Source organism: Cottoperca gobio, chromosome 19 (genome assembly GCF_900634415.1).
Source record: "Cottoperca gobio chromosome 19, fCotGob3.1, whole genome shotgun sequence".
Lineage (NCBI taxonomy): Eukaryota > Metazoa > Chordata > Actinopteri > Perciformes > Bovichtidae > Cottoperca > Cottoperca gobio.
The window spans coordinates 10,391,317-10,411,525 of NC_041373.1; the positions used below are offsets into that span (position 1 = coordinate 10,391,317).

General features: G+C 41.3%; 1 protein-coding gene across 2 annotated transcripts in view; it reads right to left on the reverse strand.

Moving 5' to 3' along the window:
- Positions 1-20,209, reverse strand: part of dock1 (dedicator of cytokinesis 1) — a 156,482-nt gene that overhangs the window by 134,327 nt on the left and 1,946 nt on the right. For both annotated transcript variants that reach the window (XM_029455855.1, XM_029455854.1), the window contains exons 2-6: positions 2,681-2,764; positions 2,234-2,274; positions 2,022-2,077; positions 1,315-1,411; positions 380-528 (exon numbers count right to left, since the gene is read on the reverse strand). In XM_029455855.1, the coding sequence (XP_029311715.1) occupies positions 380-528; positions 1,315-1,411; positions 2,022-2,077; positions 2,234-2,274; positions 2,681-2,764 (427 nt within the window). The remainder of the gene's footprint in view (positions 1-379; positions 529-1,314; positions 1,412-2,021; positions 2,078-2,233; positions 2,275-2,680; positions 2,765-20,209) is intronic.

A 20,209-nucleotide genomic window follows, 5' to 3' on the forward strand; every position in this document is an offset into this window, starting at 1 on the left:
ATGCTGCCAACATGCAGTCAATGTATTTCATCAACTCCCTGATTCTGCGGAGACAAAAGCCATTTCTCTATGCGGCCAAAAGGTTTTAAGTTTCATCAAGAAAAAAGGGAGCTTTTCATTTCCAACCCATTTTTCTAGGCCCAGTGCAGACGCAGCAAAGAGCTGTCATTTAATGATGGAATACAGCACGGTTTGCTGAAGCTAAATCCCTCCAGTTTGTCCTCAAGCTAAGCGATGACCTGTCATCTTCTATTGACTGACACTGCTGACCTACTCTAACAAGAGTCATTTTTTCCGGATAGATATGAGGATAAAGGGGATATAAGCTTGTTGGGAGGTTAGGACGAGGCCAGAAGCCTCTAAAAGACCGGATCCTCACTTGTTGCCGTAGTCGATCTTGGAGGTGACTCTCTGCTTGAGCTCGGTGAGCTCGTCCTGCGGGAGGGTGCCGGATAGGATCTGGGAACGCCATTCGATGAGGTCGTAGATCATGTCACGGACAGAGTTGAACATCTCGCGTTTGTCCCCCTGACCAAAGGAAACAGACGGAAGAACATGTGTACAGCTTAAGACACAGGAGGACATTTAGAACGTCCAAGTGCTCTTGTGTGTGAACTGTTGACTGGTGAGAGGACTTGTTCACGCTGGCAGGTCAGACATCCCATTAGCAGCAGGTGCAGCACAGTGTAGGCGAACAAAGCTCTTAATTATTAAGAGCTGGTGGAATGACCTTAGGTCAAATTCACAGGCATAACAGCCGGATAAAACAGGCCGATTGAACAATAAAATATATGTGTGAAAAAGACTTGCTGTGTTAAGATATGCACAATTTAACACTTTATAATCAGAGACAATAAAATATTACTAATAATTCTATAGTCTAAGGGTCAAATATAAATAACCTAGCTTACTAAACATTAACATACACCTTTTAAAGTGTTTACATTTATGGAAACACATAAGCCAATACTGATATATCTGTATGAGCTCTACCATCTGAAGGCTCTAGTGCATGGTGTCTTCAACAGGGGGCCCGTGACCCCTGGGGGGTCCTGAGAGTTACTGAAGGGGGGCTGCCAAATTATTGTTTGATTGAAAAATGTAATATTTCTGAAAGAAAGCACATAACAGTAACATGTATCCAAAATATTATTAGCAAAGATAAAATCAGCCTATTTGTAAAAAATAAAAATGTTTTATTAATTGTCATATTGTTTCTTTGCCTTCTAATATCCATACGTTGCCTACGTCACATCTGACATGAATACGTTTACGTGCGTGCGTTCCCACTTGGGGTTGGACAGGCTTGCTTACCACATACAAGTCCCTCCAAATTGTAGCCCACTCCCGCAGCGTGGTGGTAACCTCCTGAACCAGGGGCAGCTCAGTGGGAATGACCGTCTCCTTTTGCCTGCGGTGACAGTGAACAAACTCTTATTCCGATCCTGTGTCCTTTCTGCCCTCTCCCCCCCACAAGGAGACACAGTCAGTATTAATGTCGCCTGTAATCCGAGGAATTTAAGATTTACTTTACAGTTTGTTCAAATCCTTTTAGTTATAATTCTATGAAAACAAATATCTGTTCCTGAAGGTTCCCAAGCTGAATTCAAGGACTTTGAAGTTTGGGGGTGGATCTTTTTTTGTGTTGTGCAAGTGAAATCAAAGAAGACAAAACAGAGCCACAAGTTGAGCAACAACAAACCCACATGTCACATCTTATCAAGTTCAGGCCTCTTCGCTGACACAACCTCAGAGGCCGTCTCTATACAACTTACATTTAATCTCGCCGACAAGCTTGTCAGTAGGTCAGGAAATAAGTTGGGAGAACAAACTTTTCCCATTACATTTTTTTCGTTGCCGTATTCAGGTCAATACATCTTTAGCCAAAAATAAGTATGATCATTTAATAAAGGGGATTATAATTAAAATAGTCTTACATACAAAATGCAACAAAAGCAGAAGCAATCTTCTTGCTTGTGAAAAAGATATAAATTCAAAAGTGGAACTGGACAAGTACTAACCCATTGCCCTCGACTGTAGCCTCTTTCAGGTGTATATAGCAAGCAGGAAACGTGCCCTAGACGAGGAAGTGGACACAATGCAAACATCATGATATCAAAACCGCAACAGCTGAAAAACTTCAGCTGTAAAGAGTAACCTTTTAGTAACCTTTTAGTAACCTTTTAGTAACAGGTATACGAGGGTATAAAACCGTCGTTTACTGGTCACTCACCTTTTTGGATTTTCTCCTCAGCCTATGCCCTCTGTACCAGTCTGATGGAGAACAGGATTATGGTACATGTGAGATGCTTTTCCCATACATTAAAGAAGAATAAAAAAAAACTGTAGTCTAAAGTTAACCTTTTAGCAAGGTTAGCGGTTTTATAATCAATTCCTTGCCCAATGTAACACGAGCAGACAGAGTGTGTGGTTGCTGCCGTCTTCATTTACATCATAATAAACACATCATAATATTATAATATATATAATAATATATATTAAAAAAAAAACTATATATATATATATATATAAATAAATAAAAGATTATTATTATTTAATTATTGAACACATGTAGAAAAATGTTGACAAAACAAAAGCGGTACTAGAGATGACAGGATAATAATCTCCCACATTGTGTGTCAGCTCTGATCCCGCGTGTCATCAGTATGCCTCTTCTCACCTTCATGTGTCTCAAGTATGTGCACTGTGTCTCCAATCTGCAGCGACAGCTCCTCCTCTCCCCGGGCATCGTAGTTATAGATTGCTGGAGAAAGAGGAGAGAGGACAACATAAGAGGAGGAGATATTACAGGAGGAGGTAAAAGGCCAATAAAAGAATTTGGCTCCCTTGTAGCGCTAATTGTGTGCCCATTGCAAAGTGAAGCAGAGGCATCACACATCCACAGGATGTCCACCCACACAGTCTGACACAGCGATGGTTGGACCATCAATGCTGTAATATCAACATGCTTCTACCGCCCACTGCAAAGAAACCAATAATGACGGAGAATGCCAAAACAACAATAATGCAGAAGGAAAACAGATTTGCTCAGAATTACAGGACGGAGACGAAGAGATAATAAAATATTGCAGGGTTCCCGGGGTGTTCAGACAAAACAAGCAGGTGACATGAAGATGTTTGTTTGGTTCTTTAGTTAACACTACAAAAAGCATGTTTTTGTCTGCATTGGTTGTTTGCTAAATAAACAGGAATCAATAGAGCACATATTGTAACAGGTGGCTCCCAAAATTGGTTGGTAAGTCACCAACATGTTCTGGTGAGTTAAATGAGGTCGTGTGTTGGCTGTATTTGACTTGAGAGCAGAGGCCCATCTGAAAGGGTTAATGTATATAGTCCATAATATAAGTGGAAGGATTGGAATACCTATAGATAAATCTGACACATCATGCGATGCATATTTTGAATATTTGCATTATATTTTAAGAGAAAAGTGCTTAATAATAATAATAATAATAAGAAAGTTCTCTTTTAAACCCTGGATCTGCTCCAAAAATCACTTCACTTCTTCCTTGGGCTTCACTTTGACATCTGTTAACAAGTATTACGATATCACGCTAAAAACAAACAAACAGAAAAAAACCAATGGGCAGAAAATAGAAATCTCAGTATAATAATAATAATAATAATAATAATAATAATAATAATAATAATAATAATAATAATAAATGTATTTATCAAGCACAAAGTGCTTCACAGAGAGAAAAATTAAATAAAATAGCAAAATCAATGATAAAATAAACAAGAAATTAAAAACCAATAAAATAGACATGCAGTTCAGTTAGAGTCAGGATATATGTTCCAGTAAATGTACGCTTGATTGTACCTAATCTACCAATACAATGCACGCTGTTCTCTTATCTACTGTTGGAGTGAGAGCTCCATCAACATGTCAAGCTCATGTTATAATGTCAATAAAATCCTGATTGGTGGCACTTGTTCTCTCATTTAGTGGGAGGTGAACAACATGTCGCTGTCAAACCAGCCATGACCAACATCCGTCTTTGAGAAATCCTACAAGGGCCCACACAGACACACATATATCCTACACACACCCTATACACTGACAGCATGACAAGTGGCTGTGCGCACAGAGGTATTCCTTTTGAGAGGACACCTGCAGAGAGGAATGACACAAGTGTGGTCTATGTGTGTGTGTCTGTGTGTGTGTGTCTGTGTGTGTCTGTGTGTGTGTGTGTGTGTCTTGCTGAGGGAATGCATGCAGGGCCACTTGAACAAAAGGTTTCCAGAGGTGAATGATGACTTCATTAAAAAAAAAAAAAAAAAGACCCTCCCCGCAGGCACTGGAGCCTTCCCAGCTTGCTAATGGTACATCGACCGTTTTGTCCCACAATCACCTGCCATCAGAGGAGCTGATTACATTTCATTACCAGGTGTTTTTTTTGTTAACATTTAGGTCTCAAGTTATTATGGTGAACAATTATGTAGAACAAAGTGTTTCTGTTTTTGTCGCTTTGGGGGTGAAGTCGTTTAATGTATTCTACTCCCACACAGACTTTCCTGTATCAGATCATCATTTTTTATTTATTTTTTTACTTTCTTTTTTTGACTACCGGTCAGAAAGGTTAAGCACTTAAAACATTTTCGGTAAATAACGGGCAGTTGTTATTATTATTATTATTGATTCTCAAATGACTAAAACAATTATAAATTCACAAAAAACAAAACTTCCCATCAGATTATATGATTTCAAATTCAGTGCAGTGTAAATAAAAGTATTTAATGATAAAGGATTACAGAGAATACCAATAAGTAAAGTATGCGTCAGCTATAGAAGAGGTCGGACAACCTTGTAAGACTGTATAGTTGAGTCTTTAAAGCAGCGTGTGTATGTGTATGTGTATGTATATATATATATATGTATGTGTATGTGTATGTATATATATATATATTAATAAGAGGATACAGAGGAACAGCTGGATGACTGGCGCATCACTTGCAAACACTGTAAAAAGTTTGTATTCGGCAAAAAAAGGAAAGCTCTCAACAAATAATAATAATAATAATAACTTAGAACTGCAGTTACATAACACCTCTGACCGTCTGTATCTGATGTCCAGCATGTTAGGTCAGGCAGCCAACCCCTTCATCATTTAGTAGGGGTCATAAAATGCCATGTGTAGCCTGTTTCAATCAGCCCTGTGGTGTTTTGTGATCAAAGTGTGTGTGCATATACACGTGCATGGCCACAATGCATTTTGCGATCCCCTGAACAATCCCACGAGCCCAGCGAATCCACCAGAACACAAGCCATGGGCTGACAATGGAACAAAGCCCCCAGGAAATGAATTCAGTGGTACCACGCTGTGACACACACAAAAAGGTACCTAGAGGGGGAGAAAGCAACAAAACAATCAAAAGGGAGGTGGGATTAATCTGTGCGCAGCCATAGGAGAGGAGCCTAGTCACTGTGCAGTGGGGTGCGCTCAATTAAACCATCGTTAAGAGTGGCCAGAAAAGCCTGTAAAGCCATCAACTGCTGCATCTGTGCGTTTGTTTGGAACTGGGTCACAGATCCAGCTGATGCTGCATGTTTTTCTAAATGGCAGGTGCTGAGAGGGAGCAGCCCAAACAAACAGCTCTGATGGAGACATAAAGCATCATACGTTTCATCAGAAAATGAAAGACTGCCCCTGTGATCACCGCGAATGAGACCAGATCTCATATCAAACAAATGGGAGCTCGGAGAACTGGGGAGATTCTCACTGGGCAAGAGGTGCAATCACAAAATGAACACAAATGACGCCCTGGGAAGATAATGAGTAAATGACAACCATCAAACACAAGTCTGACATGAGAGGCAATGATGGTGCAATTTAAAACAGGAACCAAAAGTGATTCTTGTCGCGTGGGGGGTGAATGACAGCTCTGATTACTCATAAAGCTGCATTTGCATACCCAAGAGTAAACGGATGTCAATTTGGAAGCAGTGAGGAAGAGAAAATCCATCAGGAGGAAAAAGACGATGAGGAAGTAGACCATATTCTCCCTGGAGTAAGGCATGCAAATATTCTTTTTTTGGGTGGGGGGGGAACGTGATGAACAGCGGCATCATTCGCCGCGGGCTCATTACCATACATAACCTCTTGCATAAGACTGTGCAAACTCAGAACATTAGAGGAAACGAGTGAGGAATCAGATTACAGACCGATCCACTTAGCCGGCGCACGTCTACGCCCTCTCCACAATTATAAGTAGACTCATATAAACACTGGACTGATTGTAATTCTACACTTTGGGCTCTCTAATAACCCGCACTAATCCACGCAAAGTAGAACATATCATTACACTCAGCTGAGAAGACAGTATGCTGATGAAGGAGGGGTGGGAAAACAAAAGGGCGGAAAGAGAATTGCATAGAAAAATGCTCATTGGAAAGAGACTGAGCCTCTTGATGTTTCGTAAAGTCCCCCGTGGGCTGCGAGCCCGCAGAGAGAGCCGGCCAGGAAATCCCAGACAAGAGGATTCTCCAGGTGGAGAAGGCAGAGGAGCAGAAGGTAACTCTGTCTCAGTCTGGTGGGGGTGGCCTTTTTGAAGGCAGAAAGAAAAAACACCTGCAATGTCAAGCAGCAGGTGGATGACATCACAGGCCCTGCCCAGCCACGACATCACATCTCTGCAGCAACTCAGTCCGGCCGGAGTGAACTGGGAGAGAGACAAATGTTGGCCAGCTGGAAAGAATTTTGACTTCGGAATTGATTTTGAATCCAAATAGAGTCCGAGAGAAATCAATATTGAACCATAATACTCTCGCAAGATTAGCATTTGTGGATTTACTGCGGACACTCCGTGCACTGTTAATCCCTTTTGCAATGTTGAATAAAATATATCATTTCGGAGATTTTCTGTGAATGTAAATTGTGGGTGTTGTGCTCTAGGGCGGACGGTCGATCACTCAATCGACACAAACAACATTGGGATTTAAGCAAATTAAGCAAACTTGCAGTTACTCTATTCTTTGTGTGCAATCACGTGACAAAACTGTGTGACGTATGCGTGCGACGCCATTTGTTGGATGATATACAAATCAAAAATGGCGTCTAAAGCGAACTACTACAACAATACAACTCCGACTTCTTCAAAGTATTGTGACTCTCTGGAGTCCTCTGCAAAGGCAAGATTCAGAGAAAAACGTGACCCGTACACGCTAAAGCTGTCGGATTATATTGAGGATTTAGATTCATTACCGCCGATTGAATATCCGGATATTGTGAACTACCTTGTGCTACAAACGTCGTGGGCAACCAACGCACAAATGAAGGCATACAAGAGCTTAGATGCTTATAATTTCTTTGTTTCTGGCTGGGTTGGTAGTCTTCTTACCAAACCACTGAAAGATGACGGGGTGCTCGTCCATGCCCGTGTAAATCACTCTCAAAGAGCTCGAGATACACCGCTCAAGCCGTGGTTTGTGAGTGAGAAGAGCGGCGATGTTATCCTCGCACACTGTGATTGTATGGCTGGATTAAGCGAAGCATGTTCTCACATTGGTGCTTTGCTTTTCGCAAGTGAAGTAGTCTCAAGAATAAGCAATGACGAGAAGTAAGGTCTTACAGTGTTCAGGTGTATCATAAGCACAAATGTTTAACGTAAACATTGAAAACATAGCTTTAGCATGAGCTCTTACCAGATATAAAGTGGACGCCACACACACGGGTGAATTGTGCTTTTTCTTCTGTTAAATCCTCACGAGTTATGTTGCTAAACCAGCGTACGGCGTTCGGTAGACAGCAATTCATCCCTCTTTTGTGGATCGTTGTTTTTGATGATTTTAGGAAATCTAAAGAAGCGTCTCTCTGGGTCACGAGTAGCGTTATGAACACAATTATACACTGCGCACAAGGTTGGCATTTTCTTTCAATCTTAGACGTTTAAATACAAAGAAAATCACGAAGCGTTGCAGCAACTCACACGTGGCGGGGTCTTAGTTGTGTATATCATCCAACATGGCTGACTTCCGGGTTGGGAAATAAGCGCGACGTCACATGCACACGAAGAATACGTCTCATTCACAGCAGCCATTTGGACTTGTAGCAGGAAAAGCACAGGTGTTACTGAGAAACACTAACGATGACTCCAGTGAGAGCAACAGTGAGCCACAACCTTGATTTATTCAGCCATCGTTAATTCGATTAATTACACCTGTGCTGTTCCTACTGTGACAGGTCAACATGTCTTCGGTGAAAAAGGACTACAGTGACGATAAACTTATTATCTTAAGGTTTGTTGGTGAAGACAAAATAAGCTATTTGATGACGTCACCTTTGCAGGGGGGGGGGGGGGGTTTCGCCAATAATAGTCAGTGGCAGCTCTACCTTTGAAAACTGTTGACCAGAGTCGATGGTGCGTTCACGGAGGCAAAACTGACGAACGTCACCTGATCTCGAAACATGGAATGATAATGCATAGATTATTTTGCACATCATTAATTAAAGCTCTCGTGTCATCCCAATCATGCCTATGTGTTTGGCCTTGTTGTGCTCAAGGGCAAACAAAGACAAAAAGAGCCCAAGCACGTATGAGAAGAGAAAGAAGTGTAGACCGTGAGATAGTAATAAAGAGCAAGGGAATATGAATTTAATACAGTGCTTGACTTGAATGAGGAGTTCAATAAGCACACAGCGGACTGAGAACGCCCTTTACCCAGCAGCAGGACTGAATAGAGGATGATTATCACACTCCAGCTGCACTATGAGTATACGAGGCAAGACAGAGGAGTCAGCAGAGAGGGGTCACACACACACACACACACACACACACACACACACACACACACACACACACACACACACACACACACACACACACACACACACACACACACTTCTCTAAAGGACATATCTGACTGTAAGTGACAGACTGACTTTATACCTCCTACTGGTAAGACCATCTGACCAGATAAATCTAGTGCATGTGTTAATGGAGTCAACAGAGTGCTCATTCATTTTGAATCATCACCTCACTGCAGCACAGTGGATTTAATTCAACGTCTTTCTAGAGGGAAGACGGTCAAATCCAGCGGTCAATTTGGAAAATGTTCCCTCATTTAGCGTCTTTTGAGACGTTGCACGTTTTCTTTCTTCTAACCAAGGTCACAATTATATCAGTGATTTCAAGGGCACGATTATAAACACTATGAATTCCTATATGGAGCTGGATGTGGCTTCATGTCCGACTGAATGAGGCATTCAAGGACATGACTGGAGCAGGAGACAAACATACCCCTGTCTGATATGAACCTGGTGAAGTCATTTGTATGGGACTGATGTGATCTGAGTGAGGTGCAGTTACAAAGTGTTTACTGTGTTTCCCTGATGAGCCCTGCTGGTGGGGAGACGGAGCCGGCTGCAGCGAGCTCTGCTGCAGAACTGACAGGTATTCTACAGGGATCTGCCAAGTGCTGTTAGGGTAACATCGGCCTGGTGTGGGGGGGGGGGGGATTCTACTGCATCACCACACTGTCTGTGGACTCAAAGTAACTCCTCTGTCGGACTCCCTCACCTTGAAGTCTAACAAACATGTTGAATGCATTTTACATCCATGTTTACGAGCTGACAGTCTTCGTCTTCCCCGCCTTTGCATTTCTTGGCACATTACCGGGACCTGAAGTTAAGTGGAATAATGTGAAACCATTGGTAGGAATGTGAACCACGTCACCCCCCCCCCGAGGTCAAAAACTCCTCAAGGGTACCTTGAAACTTGGAGCTTCCAATCAAATTCTCGATATATTCTGATTCTTACATTCTCTCCAGATACAGTACTGTGTTCGATATTCAGCTAGGTGTCGAACATAAACCTCAACTCTAGCCAGGGAGCTCATTCTCCACCTTTCACTCCTCTCGTGTCCCGTCATATCTCTATTGTCAAGTTTATAATAAAGGCAAACGAAAAGCCCAAAAATACTTATTTACTTAGCTTTTTTTTTTTTTTAGGAGATAAGTGTATGAAAAAATCCTGCAGTTTACAACACACACACAGCAATATCCTACTAATGTTGAGAGCACTCGCAGTATGATTCAGAACTCATAAGAATCGGATATTTTAAGAGAGTCTAAGGATATTTCAAGAACTGGGAAATTACAATTCTCCTTTTGCTTAATTATTCTATACTCTTTAGGAGATCATTTCAAAAATGTAAAAGAAATATGTTATTAAAATGCACAGCCGTGTAGTCCACTGGGGTTTTGTTGGTCAGAGATATTGTAGTACGTTCTCCGTCAGCAATACAGCGTGTTTGTAACACTCTGAGAAAGGGCTTTCTCAGTGACGTACAAGGCTGAGGAATCGTGATAATTAATTTCAAGTCCCTCTCTAATAGGGTTTAATAAGAGGTTTAGGCATTCAGACGGAAGCCCGATGGTTCCAATTTAGACGCAAATGCAGGCAGTGAACCCAGGATTGTGAAATACCAACAAAATCCCCACGTCTGCTCTTAAACCAATTATATACACAACAGCCTCTTAGCTTTATCTGCAGTTGGAAAGTGGAGATAATGCTATTGTAATTAACCTGAAATTAATACGACAGCAGCTAAAGCTGAGCGAGAGGAAAGCCGCAGGTATCTCGCTCGCTCGCTGGTAGGACTATTTCTCCTCCCTCTGACTGGAAACAAGCAGGAAATGCCACTTGAGATTATGACTGTATCACAATAGATCGGGCCTTTCCAGTAGCCCAGAAGGAAATACTGATGCTTTTCATGGCTACAGGAAGGTTAACAATGTCTCATTTAGAAGAAGACAGATAAGGTAAACAGAGAACCAGAACACTGTAAACATATAATAGTGTACAGCAGAGGATGTGGGAGGGTTTGGAGCATGAAGAGAGAAGTGAAGTGAAGGGAGGGGCCGGTGGAGAAAACAACAATGTGCCAGATCTGGATGCCAACAGCAGTAATACCTTTTGGCAGAACTTCCTGCCATGCTCCACTACAGACCTCGGGGTTCACTCTAACGCATCCATTGCCTCTGCAGGGCCTTTTAATTGAAAATCATCTTCCCAATACAACAGGGAGGGAGAGAGCGAGCAGAACGAAGCTCATTACGGAGCACTGAGCAAGACTTTTCACACAGAGTCTCACACATTGGTTTCTGGTGTTTTTTATGCTGGTATTTCAGTGTCTGCACTGTGCTGGCTCTGCAAAGCAAACCTGCTGCACTCTGCACACACATCTCATGAGCTTTGGAAATAATAAGCAGCAAACACTTTCCCTATGACTCATCGATTCGACAGGCAAAATAATTTAAAACCGTGGAAATAATATATATTACATTTTTCTACATTTTGAACAGTGAATGCATCTTTTGTTGAACAATAGGAAGAGATCACAGGGTTGTATTTGTCCCCTTCTATACCCCAAAGCACAGCATGGAGAAGTAAACTGGCAGAATCAACACAGATTAGCTTTTTTTTTGCACAGCAAGAAGTAGCTAATTATTTCCTGCCCTGCGTTACATCTCTTGTGATACGCTTTCTAATGAGTGCATAATTGCCTTCAAATATTTGAAGGAACTCTGCAATTGACTCAGCAGGTTTACTTTTCAAAACTTTATGCTGGCACTATGCCAAAAAAACATGACTTCACTGACACGCAATACGACACAGTACAAGTAGAGCGAAAACAGCCATCGTGCGACAGGAAATGGTCGAGGCCGAGTTCCACTGAAGTCACACTGTCAGTGATGACAGAGCATCATGGTGTCAATGCTTTGAAATGTCCAACAGAAGAGAAGACGGTGGAGACGATCGGTAATAATGTTAGGAAAGGTTGCCCCGCGGTCACCAACTGCCAACATCAAACTGTCAAACGATCATAAAAGCCAGAGAGGGCATTGTTGCACAGGAGGAGGGGGGAGGGGGGGGGGGGGGGGTGCAGTTAACAGACACCTAGGGAATGAGCGGACAGCAGGGACTGCAGCACAAACACTTTAGACTCCAATTTAGCTGAAGAAAAACACTTCTTAATATTAGCCAGACAAACCTGTTCTACCTATCTAAAATGTTCCATGTTAAACTGCTGGAGCAGATGAAGGCAATTACCTTCTGGTATAATTCACTGAACCCCCCCCCCCACAGCAACTGGTTTAGTCGAGAGAAAACAAAACACCCAACTATTTATTTGGCCTTAACGTCCTAAGCGGTTGAAACCAGCCACCAACACTGTTCTTCCCTGTGATTGCAAAGAAGTACTTTTTATTAAAGCATGTACATAGTGTACCAGCCACTTACAACATCATCATTGAGCCTTTAAAAAAAATATGTGCATGATAAGTGGACTTTGGCTTACTTGCAATGCTGGGCAGTGAGAACCCTTTTCTGAAGTAATGACTGTTGGATACGTTTGCTGAATGGCTCACTACGGCAAATTGAAAGCGTCTCTTTTCTGAAAGCAACCGTTTTATCAGTTGAGATGTCGTTATGATACAGTTGCACAAGTACGGAATAAAATAAAATAAAAACTGTATTTGTGCAATAACAGTTTTCCTCATTAAATTACATTTTTAAAACAAATGTACTAATATGTACATTGTTACATTTAATAACTTCATTGGGAGTAGCACAGGCCAGACGTGAGCTCTAGGAAACACTTTGCAGCGTGCAGCAAAGCCAAACAATGTGCATATAATGATGTATTTATAGGCAAAGTTTTTTCTGTTGCTATGTTTGCAGAGCCTTGTTTATTTGTTTACTTTCAGTATCAATAGGTTACATGGTTGCACAAAGGTGATGCTTGTGGTTTCACAAATGACTGTAGTGTTTGATCTCAATCGCAGGAGAGAGATTCTAGACTCTTACTTCTGAGACGTGCATAAAACCTTCAATCATCATATGTTTGGGCCTGAAGCATGGTCAATATACAGTAAAAAAAAAAATATATATATACACCATTATAGCATTTCAAATAAGGTTTTCACAGAATGAAGTCATCCAGGTATTTTGTGACTTTTGCTCTTTCAATGTGATTTCACCGATGTATCTCGATCAGCATGACACGATTGACTGAAAAATAAATATTAAACTTTTGATAATTGATTAATAACTTTAGTCATGGCTGTAAGACATTGTGATGGCCATTTCCCACTTTGTTTTTCTTTTGTTTTTTATAGATCAAAATTAAAAAAGAGGAAGTAATTGGCAGACGACTCAAACTTAACATAGCTGAATATGTGTATCTCTTTAATTGACCAAGTTGTATTAACACACAAAAGCAAATACAGAAGAGAGCTTAAAATAGACAGTGGGATGGCGAGATTTCAAGTCTCCACAATCAATGTCTTCTTCTTCTTTTTTTTTTACAAAAAAGGCGAGACTGGGGTGTCAGCTACCGCAGTGAGACGACTTCATCTAGATCCCTAAAAGGTTAATCACAGAGTAGAGCTGCCACTCACTGAAATCTAAAACTGCCTGAAGGGCGCACCAACATCTGAGCTGCATCGCTCTGACTTTATCAAGTATTTATCCAGACACATACGCACACAAACACACAAAAGGCCATTTCATCAAATGCCAGTCGTACTGAAAGGCTGTCTCTTGCTGTATGTTGCAATTTCAAGCCAGTCTGCGACCACAATTAATGACTGACACCTCTATTACAAGTCCCCAAAACAACCCACGGGTCATTTAGAGGTGACAAATGCGACATTAATATGGGCTGCAGCTGATATTAATGTTGAAATATTGTATAACCTGATATAGCCCGATAGTTGTTGAGTCCTATGATTTCTGCTATGCATGTATAACAGCACACGGGAGACTCAAACCCAATACAGTATACAAAATAACTTGAAAACATAGCTCTGGGCAGTGGAGAATGTCTTCCAGCTTATAGGACTTTGTTAACATCTTGCAGGTTGATGCCGTTGGCACTCGTCTTTAAGCTATGCATACACCCCGAGACATACCTGCCAACCGCTTACAGCTAGCCTTCTAAGCTACTTGGGGAGTGAGTTTTCACAGGGAGTCGGTCCTTTTAGCCCGTGCTTGACCCACAGAGGCAGACGGGTCATCCTGTGGCAGCCTGGCACAGCCTCAGCTCAGCTGCAAGCTCATCACTCTGGTAGTATAAAGCCTCGGCAGAGAGTGGTCAGCTAGATTATGTTAAGAATACTAAATACGGAGAGTTTACAGCCTTATACTCACTGCCTTTTATTCCCTCTAGCTGTTAATACCAAGACATTAAACTTTGTTTCCATAAGGCAAATGCGCTGATTATTCTTTAAGATTGTGTCTCCTATAAATTTCTAATCTAAGGAAGAACTAGATATCGATAGCCTGCAAGCAAGGGGACAAATTAAACATTAAATTGTAATCCATAGGGAGGAAACATTAAAAAGATTTTTTTAATGGCAGTTGAAAGGTTCTTAAATATCAATTTCGTCCAGCTGAATCTAAATTATGTAAAAACATCCGTAACCTTTGTGTTCACATTGATGTGTAACACAGCATTAGCCATCTGTCAAGCTAGCAGAAGCAGCACAGCGGGACTCTTTTCAGACAATGCACAAGCTGCTTGACATGTCCACGATCAATACTCGGGGTATTAGAGACCCCCCCCGCCTGTGTAGCCGAGCGATAGGAACAACCTACGTCTGTCACTCGCCCGTACACCGTCACCTATATATGATCAAACCAGATGTGTGTGCTTGTGTGTCCTCTCTGCTTCACGTCTCGCTGCCTTTGACAAACTGCCAAGAAAGACCAGCACGGTCCATTGTAACGTTCATCCCTACATGTGTCACCTTTCACTACACAGTCAGTTTGACCTGCAAAGTCAAATTGTGTCACTGTCTGCCACTTCCACCAAAGGCAACACATCGCATGTAAGTTACTGAGTAGCGATGCGTCTTTTAATAGTTTAGCTTAAGGAAGTGAAAACGGGGTTTTTGTTTGGTGTCATCTTATTGAAATGACACTTATTTACTCAAAGTAAGGACAAGGTTTGCTCTTAAGAGAACTACAGGCATAAACGACACACTTGTGTTACCTATGATTTAGAGAAACATCTTGTAAAAAACCGTGTAGGCTAGAGAGGGACGGTAACGTTTTTCAGCACCAACCAGCCTCTCTAGACGTTTTATTAAAAACAAAAACAGCCGAGATCAAAAAAGGTTCCAAACGATGATTTCACTGAACGTTGACTCATCGATTCATGACGTTAAATGTTTAACGTTCTCCAGATTGTTTCACGTGTTGTTGTCGAAAGGTTAAACTTCGTAGCTTTGTAAAAACTGTCCAAGTAGTCAAGTCAGATTTTCACCTTCGTATTTCCAAGGTAAACCTGTTTACAACCGCTTCATTGTCTTTCCCTCTTCGCACCTCAACCTTTCGGATGACAGCGACACTTAGAACAAGATGTAGAAGTGTTCCAGCTTTGTTTCAGTGGTGGTGAGCCAAAAAGGAATAGTGTGGAACCACTTAGCTATGCACTGATTAAATAGGCCAGCTGTCATTTGTCTTAGACACCATCTCACAGCAAGCCATCGGGAGCTGTACTATTAGAGTTGCCTCACCAAGCAGCGTGGCCCATAGTTAATATATGATTCCCTTTCAAAATGAATAATAGCAAAGTCATACTGACCTCCAAAAGAGAGAGGAGGAGGCTGGTGGCCCAAGTTTTGACTAATACTAAAGAGACTACTGAAAACGGAGACAATAAGGAGTAAAGTATCAATACATTTAAGTGTTTAGAGAATTATCTTAAAGATTTGCATTTAAATGAATGTCTGTTGAGTCACTGACTGTCGCAGAATGAGGTAACACAATGGTGATCAAGCATATAGCCAACTGATGAAAGCCCTCGCATTTGCAGACTAGCATTACGAACTGGGTGTCTGCGGAGACATTCCCAGGAAAGATCACAAGCGGCGTACGGTTAGTGGCTCGTTTTGCCATCGCCCATCAGCGGTTGGTCAGCTAGAGAGGGAAGGTGGAGCCACCGCAATGTTCTCGCTCTACAACTCACTTGCGGGTGAAGCAGCATACTGTTTTTCCTGGTCTCTGCTAGCAGTACGAGTGAGCGCTTACTATGCCGTAACAAACAAAGAAAAGAGCGATGACTAGACGTTGAAAGTTGAGATCCAAAAACACACCCGCAGATACCACTTATCGCCATAGGTGCCGCTAAAGAGATGTAAATGTTTTTAGTGCAAAAAGCTTTGTGTCCTTAAAGCATATCAAATACCAAAATTAACCAATGAAGGGGAAACTTTACAATACCCAAACTAGGTGTGACTCATAAGGATTAGCACACAGCTAGCTCAAATTGGCACCATTTATTCAAGTTTTGCATAGTTGACCAACAGAAAGAGTACGATGTTTTGTTTACAGGGTCGCTCAATAAGTGCAGCACAGTTGTATTAAATGTGGGAGGAAAAACTAGAGCAGGATGAGTTCCCAGGTGGAGGGTGTATGCAGTGTTCTGCACACCGACAAAAACATAATTCAACGCCATGATGCACAAACTTATACAATTGGAAATAATGGTAGCTTAGCTGTCAGGCTCCAGGTGAGAGTCTCACAGTCGGTACTTAATAAAAACACGTTCTTGGTATCAAACATAACCCCAAACATAACCGCACACGCACACGCACACACACACACACACACACACACACACACACACACACACTTTGTGCATCCTATAATTTAATCACGTCCGTCTGCTGCAAAAAGACAAGCAATTTCTATTTGTGTGCTTTTATTTATGAGCAGAATGTGGCTGATCATAAACAGCACCTGGGTACAACACAGCAAACAAAGATGAACCTGTTAGTTTCCCTTCTAATGAGACAAAATCACTCCTCTTCTGCTTCTCTCAACAGCATCTCCTTCCTCCTCCTGGCTCCGTCCCATTAATCAGCTGTTTTATTTCACTCTAGTAAAAAGCACTTGGTCTTCAATTTTGTCAGCTCAGCTTTTTTTTTTTCTTGGACCAAGTGTCGGAAGAAAGAAATCAGGGGCCTTCTTCTAAAAACTCAACTGAGTAGTTAATATTGTTGAAGGCTTTGTTATGTCAGAATTAATAGCTGCAATTTCTGGCAGGGAGTGCGGGGATGACAAGAGACACACGTTTTCCCTTTTGATATTTATTGTGCTTTACGCGGACGCGGATCATTTTCTCAATGAAATGTAATACAAATAACAGCCAGGATATAAAACCAGAGAAGAATCTGATCAAAAGCAATGACAAAGTTCACCCTCCCAAATGTTTTACAGCTAATAGCTTGAGCCAAGGCAATAAGAGAAGTGTCAAATATGCCGGGAGTTGAAAACACATGGTTAGAATGTATGAAGTAACCGAGACCATGTTTTAATCGCAATCATATTTGTTAGCTTACTGCACTTGTGGGTGGGAGATGGTTTTCTCGGGTGCAGGGCGGGAGCTTCACAAATTACTTACGGACTCAGTCGAGAGACGAAGCCACTGCGTCTCTATTTTCTGCTCCCAATGTGTCACTCACTGCTAACCTGTTCCAAATAAGAGCTGTCTAGGGTTGTCAGCCCTGTTGGCCTGCAGTCTGCCACACACCGGTTTAAAAATATGAATCATAGCCACACCAGAGAGTGGAACGTTTAGAGCTCAGCGTGTATATGTGCGTGTCCAATTGTCGTCTTAGATAAGCTGCAAGTCTGCGACCTGACCTACAGGAAGCAGCATTTCCTGACTGTCCAAACCTGCAACTGCAAGCCGGGTAAAAAAAAAAGAAACATAACATTTTCTATGTTCTGAGCTGGTGTTATGTTAGATTACTTAAAGCTAAATTACAAAGTGAAACGCATTGAGAGGTGGAAAATATTTCTCATGACAGCACATGCTCACAAGGGTAATTTAAAGTCTCAACAGTGATGTGTAGATACAGTAAATAGTCCTGCTGCTTAGTGTTCCCTGGGTTTCTTTCTAGAAGCACAGCCCTGTGAAGTCTTAAGGAACAGAAACATCCTGACGAAACAGAATTAATGAGACAACATTTGAAATTAAAAGAAGAAAAATATTTCTGGTTAATTTGTCACTGAACCGAAGACGGCTAAATAAAAAAAATAAAAATCTCCCATGGCCTTGTTAAATCAGTTCTGAGACTACGCTGATCCTGTTTCATTTATGCCGGGCTGGTTGGCATCTGACAAGAAAATAACTGTGTAATAAAATTAGCTCAAGGTCAAGAGAGATATGATTTTTATATTTATTTGACAAACAGATCGCCTCACTCCTCTTTCATGACATGAATGTGGGTCAAAGATTGAAGCTAGGGGCCCTGAGCTCAAAACCTTAACTTCCATTTGAAGTTAGTCAACAAATTCTGACAATTCACCAGATCAGCGGAGTTAAATCCGTGCTGACGGGCAGCATTCTGAACATGCCAGTGGAACTGAAGACATTGTTTGGAGAAGGAAGCGGAGCCAATGCCTCAGGGTAACAATTATCCTGAGAAACAATGTAAAAAAGCAATAAAGTGTGTTGCCTCTGGTGGGATAAGGAGGATTCTAGATGCATTAAGAACATGAGTTTACAAAACCAAGTCAAGCTGCGGACATATTAAACCGTGTTCAGTGGGAACAAGTCTTACGACACCAACTGATTAAGATCTGTATACCAGCGAGGGAAAAATCAGATCCTTAAGTTCCACAATAAATGTGGAAATGTTCGGCCAGTTAGCTTAGCTGGTAGAGCGGGCACCCATATAGTAAGGCAGAGGTCCGACCACAGAGGCCCAGTCATCGAATCCAACCCGCAACCCTGTCTATCTCCAGCTGTACTATAATAAAAAGGCAAAATCAACCCCAAAACATAAGTACAGTAGTATCAGCAAAGTGTTCTTAAAAGGACCATGAGAGAGAATACTCATAATGCAGAAGAATGGCCCTTGTGAGTCATTTGTTATATATTATAACTAACTATTACTGTTGTAATACCGAGATGGAGCCGGTTTTAACTGTAAAGTAAAAGGTATATTTTACTGTATGTAGGTAGAAGTATAAAGCAGCATAAAATGTAAAAACTCACATAAAGTACAAAGTGTCTATTAAAGTACAGCACATAGATAAATGTAATTACTTACATTCCACTACTGCTGCGGTTAGAAAAGGGAAGTGGAACGTTCTGCAGGTTATTCATTCATGTAAATGTATTTGGAAGATTTTAGGTGATTTGAGGGATAAAGAAATTACTTAAAAAGAAAATCGATCGTGCATAATCATGGATACGATGGCCAAACAGGCCTGCGGTGTTAGGTGTTCAGGTAGAAGAGCTTTAAAAACAAATACAGTCTAATACGGCATGCAACACCAGGAAAACATCACGGCTAGTGCTGAAATGATTATGGATTTTTTAACTATTTTAATAATAGAGTTCAGTTTTAATTTAAATGTATGTGCCTTTGTAACGAGGCTATTTTATAGCAGTTTGCTGAGCTACTCTATCTACAACCAATGATGTGGGTTCGCTGATCATCTGATCCTGCTGAAGCTAATGAGCTGGTGAGGTCTTTGGTTGCCACACATAACGACCAGCAGAGAACTAGACAAGCGGCAAAGAAAATGAAGACATGAATATTTTATGCATTCATATATATTTTTTGCAGTTATTACTGTGACACAAATCTGATATGGTTTCAATTTGCAACATTGGCTACTTTGTTGGAGTTAGCTACTGTGCAAAGCCTTGCTTTTACAATCATCAAACTACTGTAATGCGAATCTGCTGGTATGATAACAATGCCCTTTATTATCACTGCTATGCTCCATGTAAGAAGACAGCAGGATTCATTATTAATACCACTGTGAAAAGACTAAAGGAGATGGTTTTCCTACATACACTAATAAAGACATGGTGCCATTATGAGAGTAGTAAAATGGTATGACAGAGGTTTTGCTGGAACGGGAATAGGTCCACAGTGAGTACTGCCGGCAGAAGAGGTCTCATACAGAGCGCTCATTAGTGCAACTTGGTCAACACATGAAGTATTAAAAGTGCAATGGCTGTGCACCATATCAATCCTCTGCAGCAGTGACGTGGCAGCTGCTTTTCTTTCTAGTAATGACTCATCCACTCCTGCATTCAGTGAGCCCCAGTCAGAGTTTTAGCCAAGTTTTTTGAAGACCTTCCACTCACAGGATCTCATGGATATTTGAGAATATACCCAGGCAATCATCAGCATGAGAGTGAACGTTTCTCACA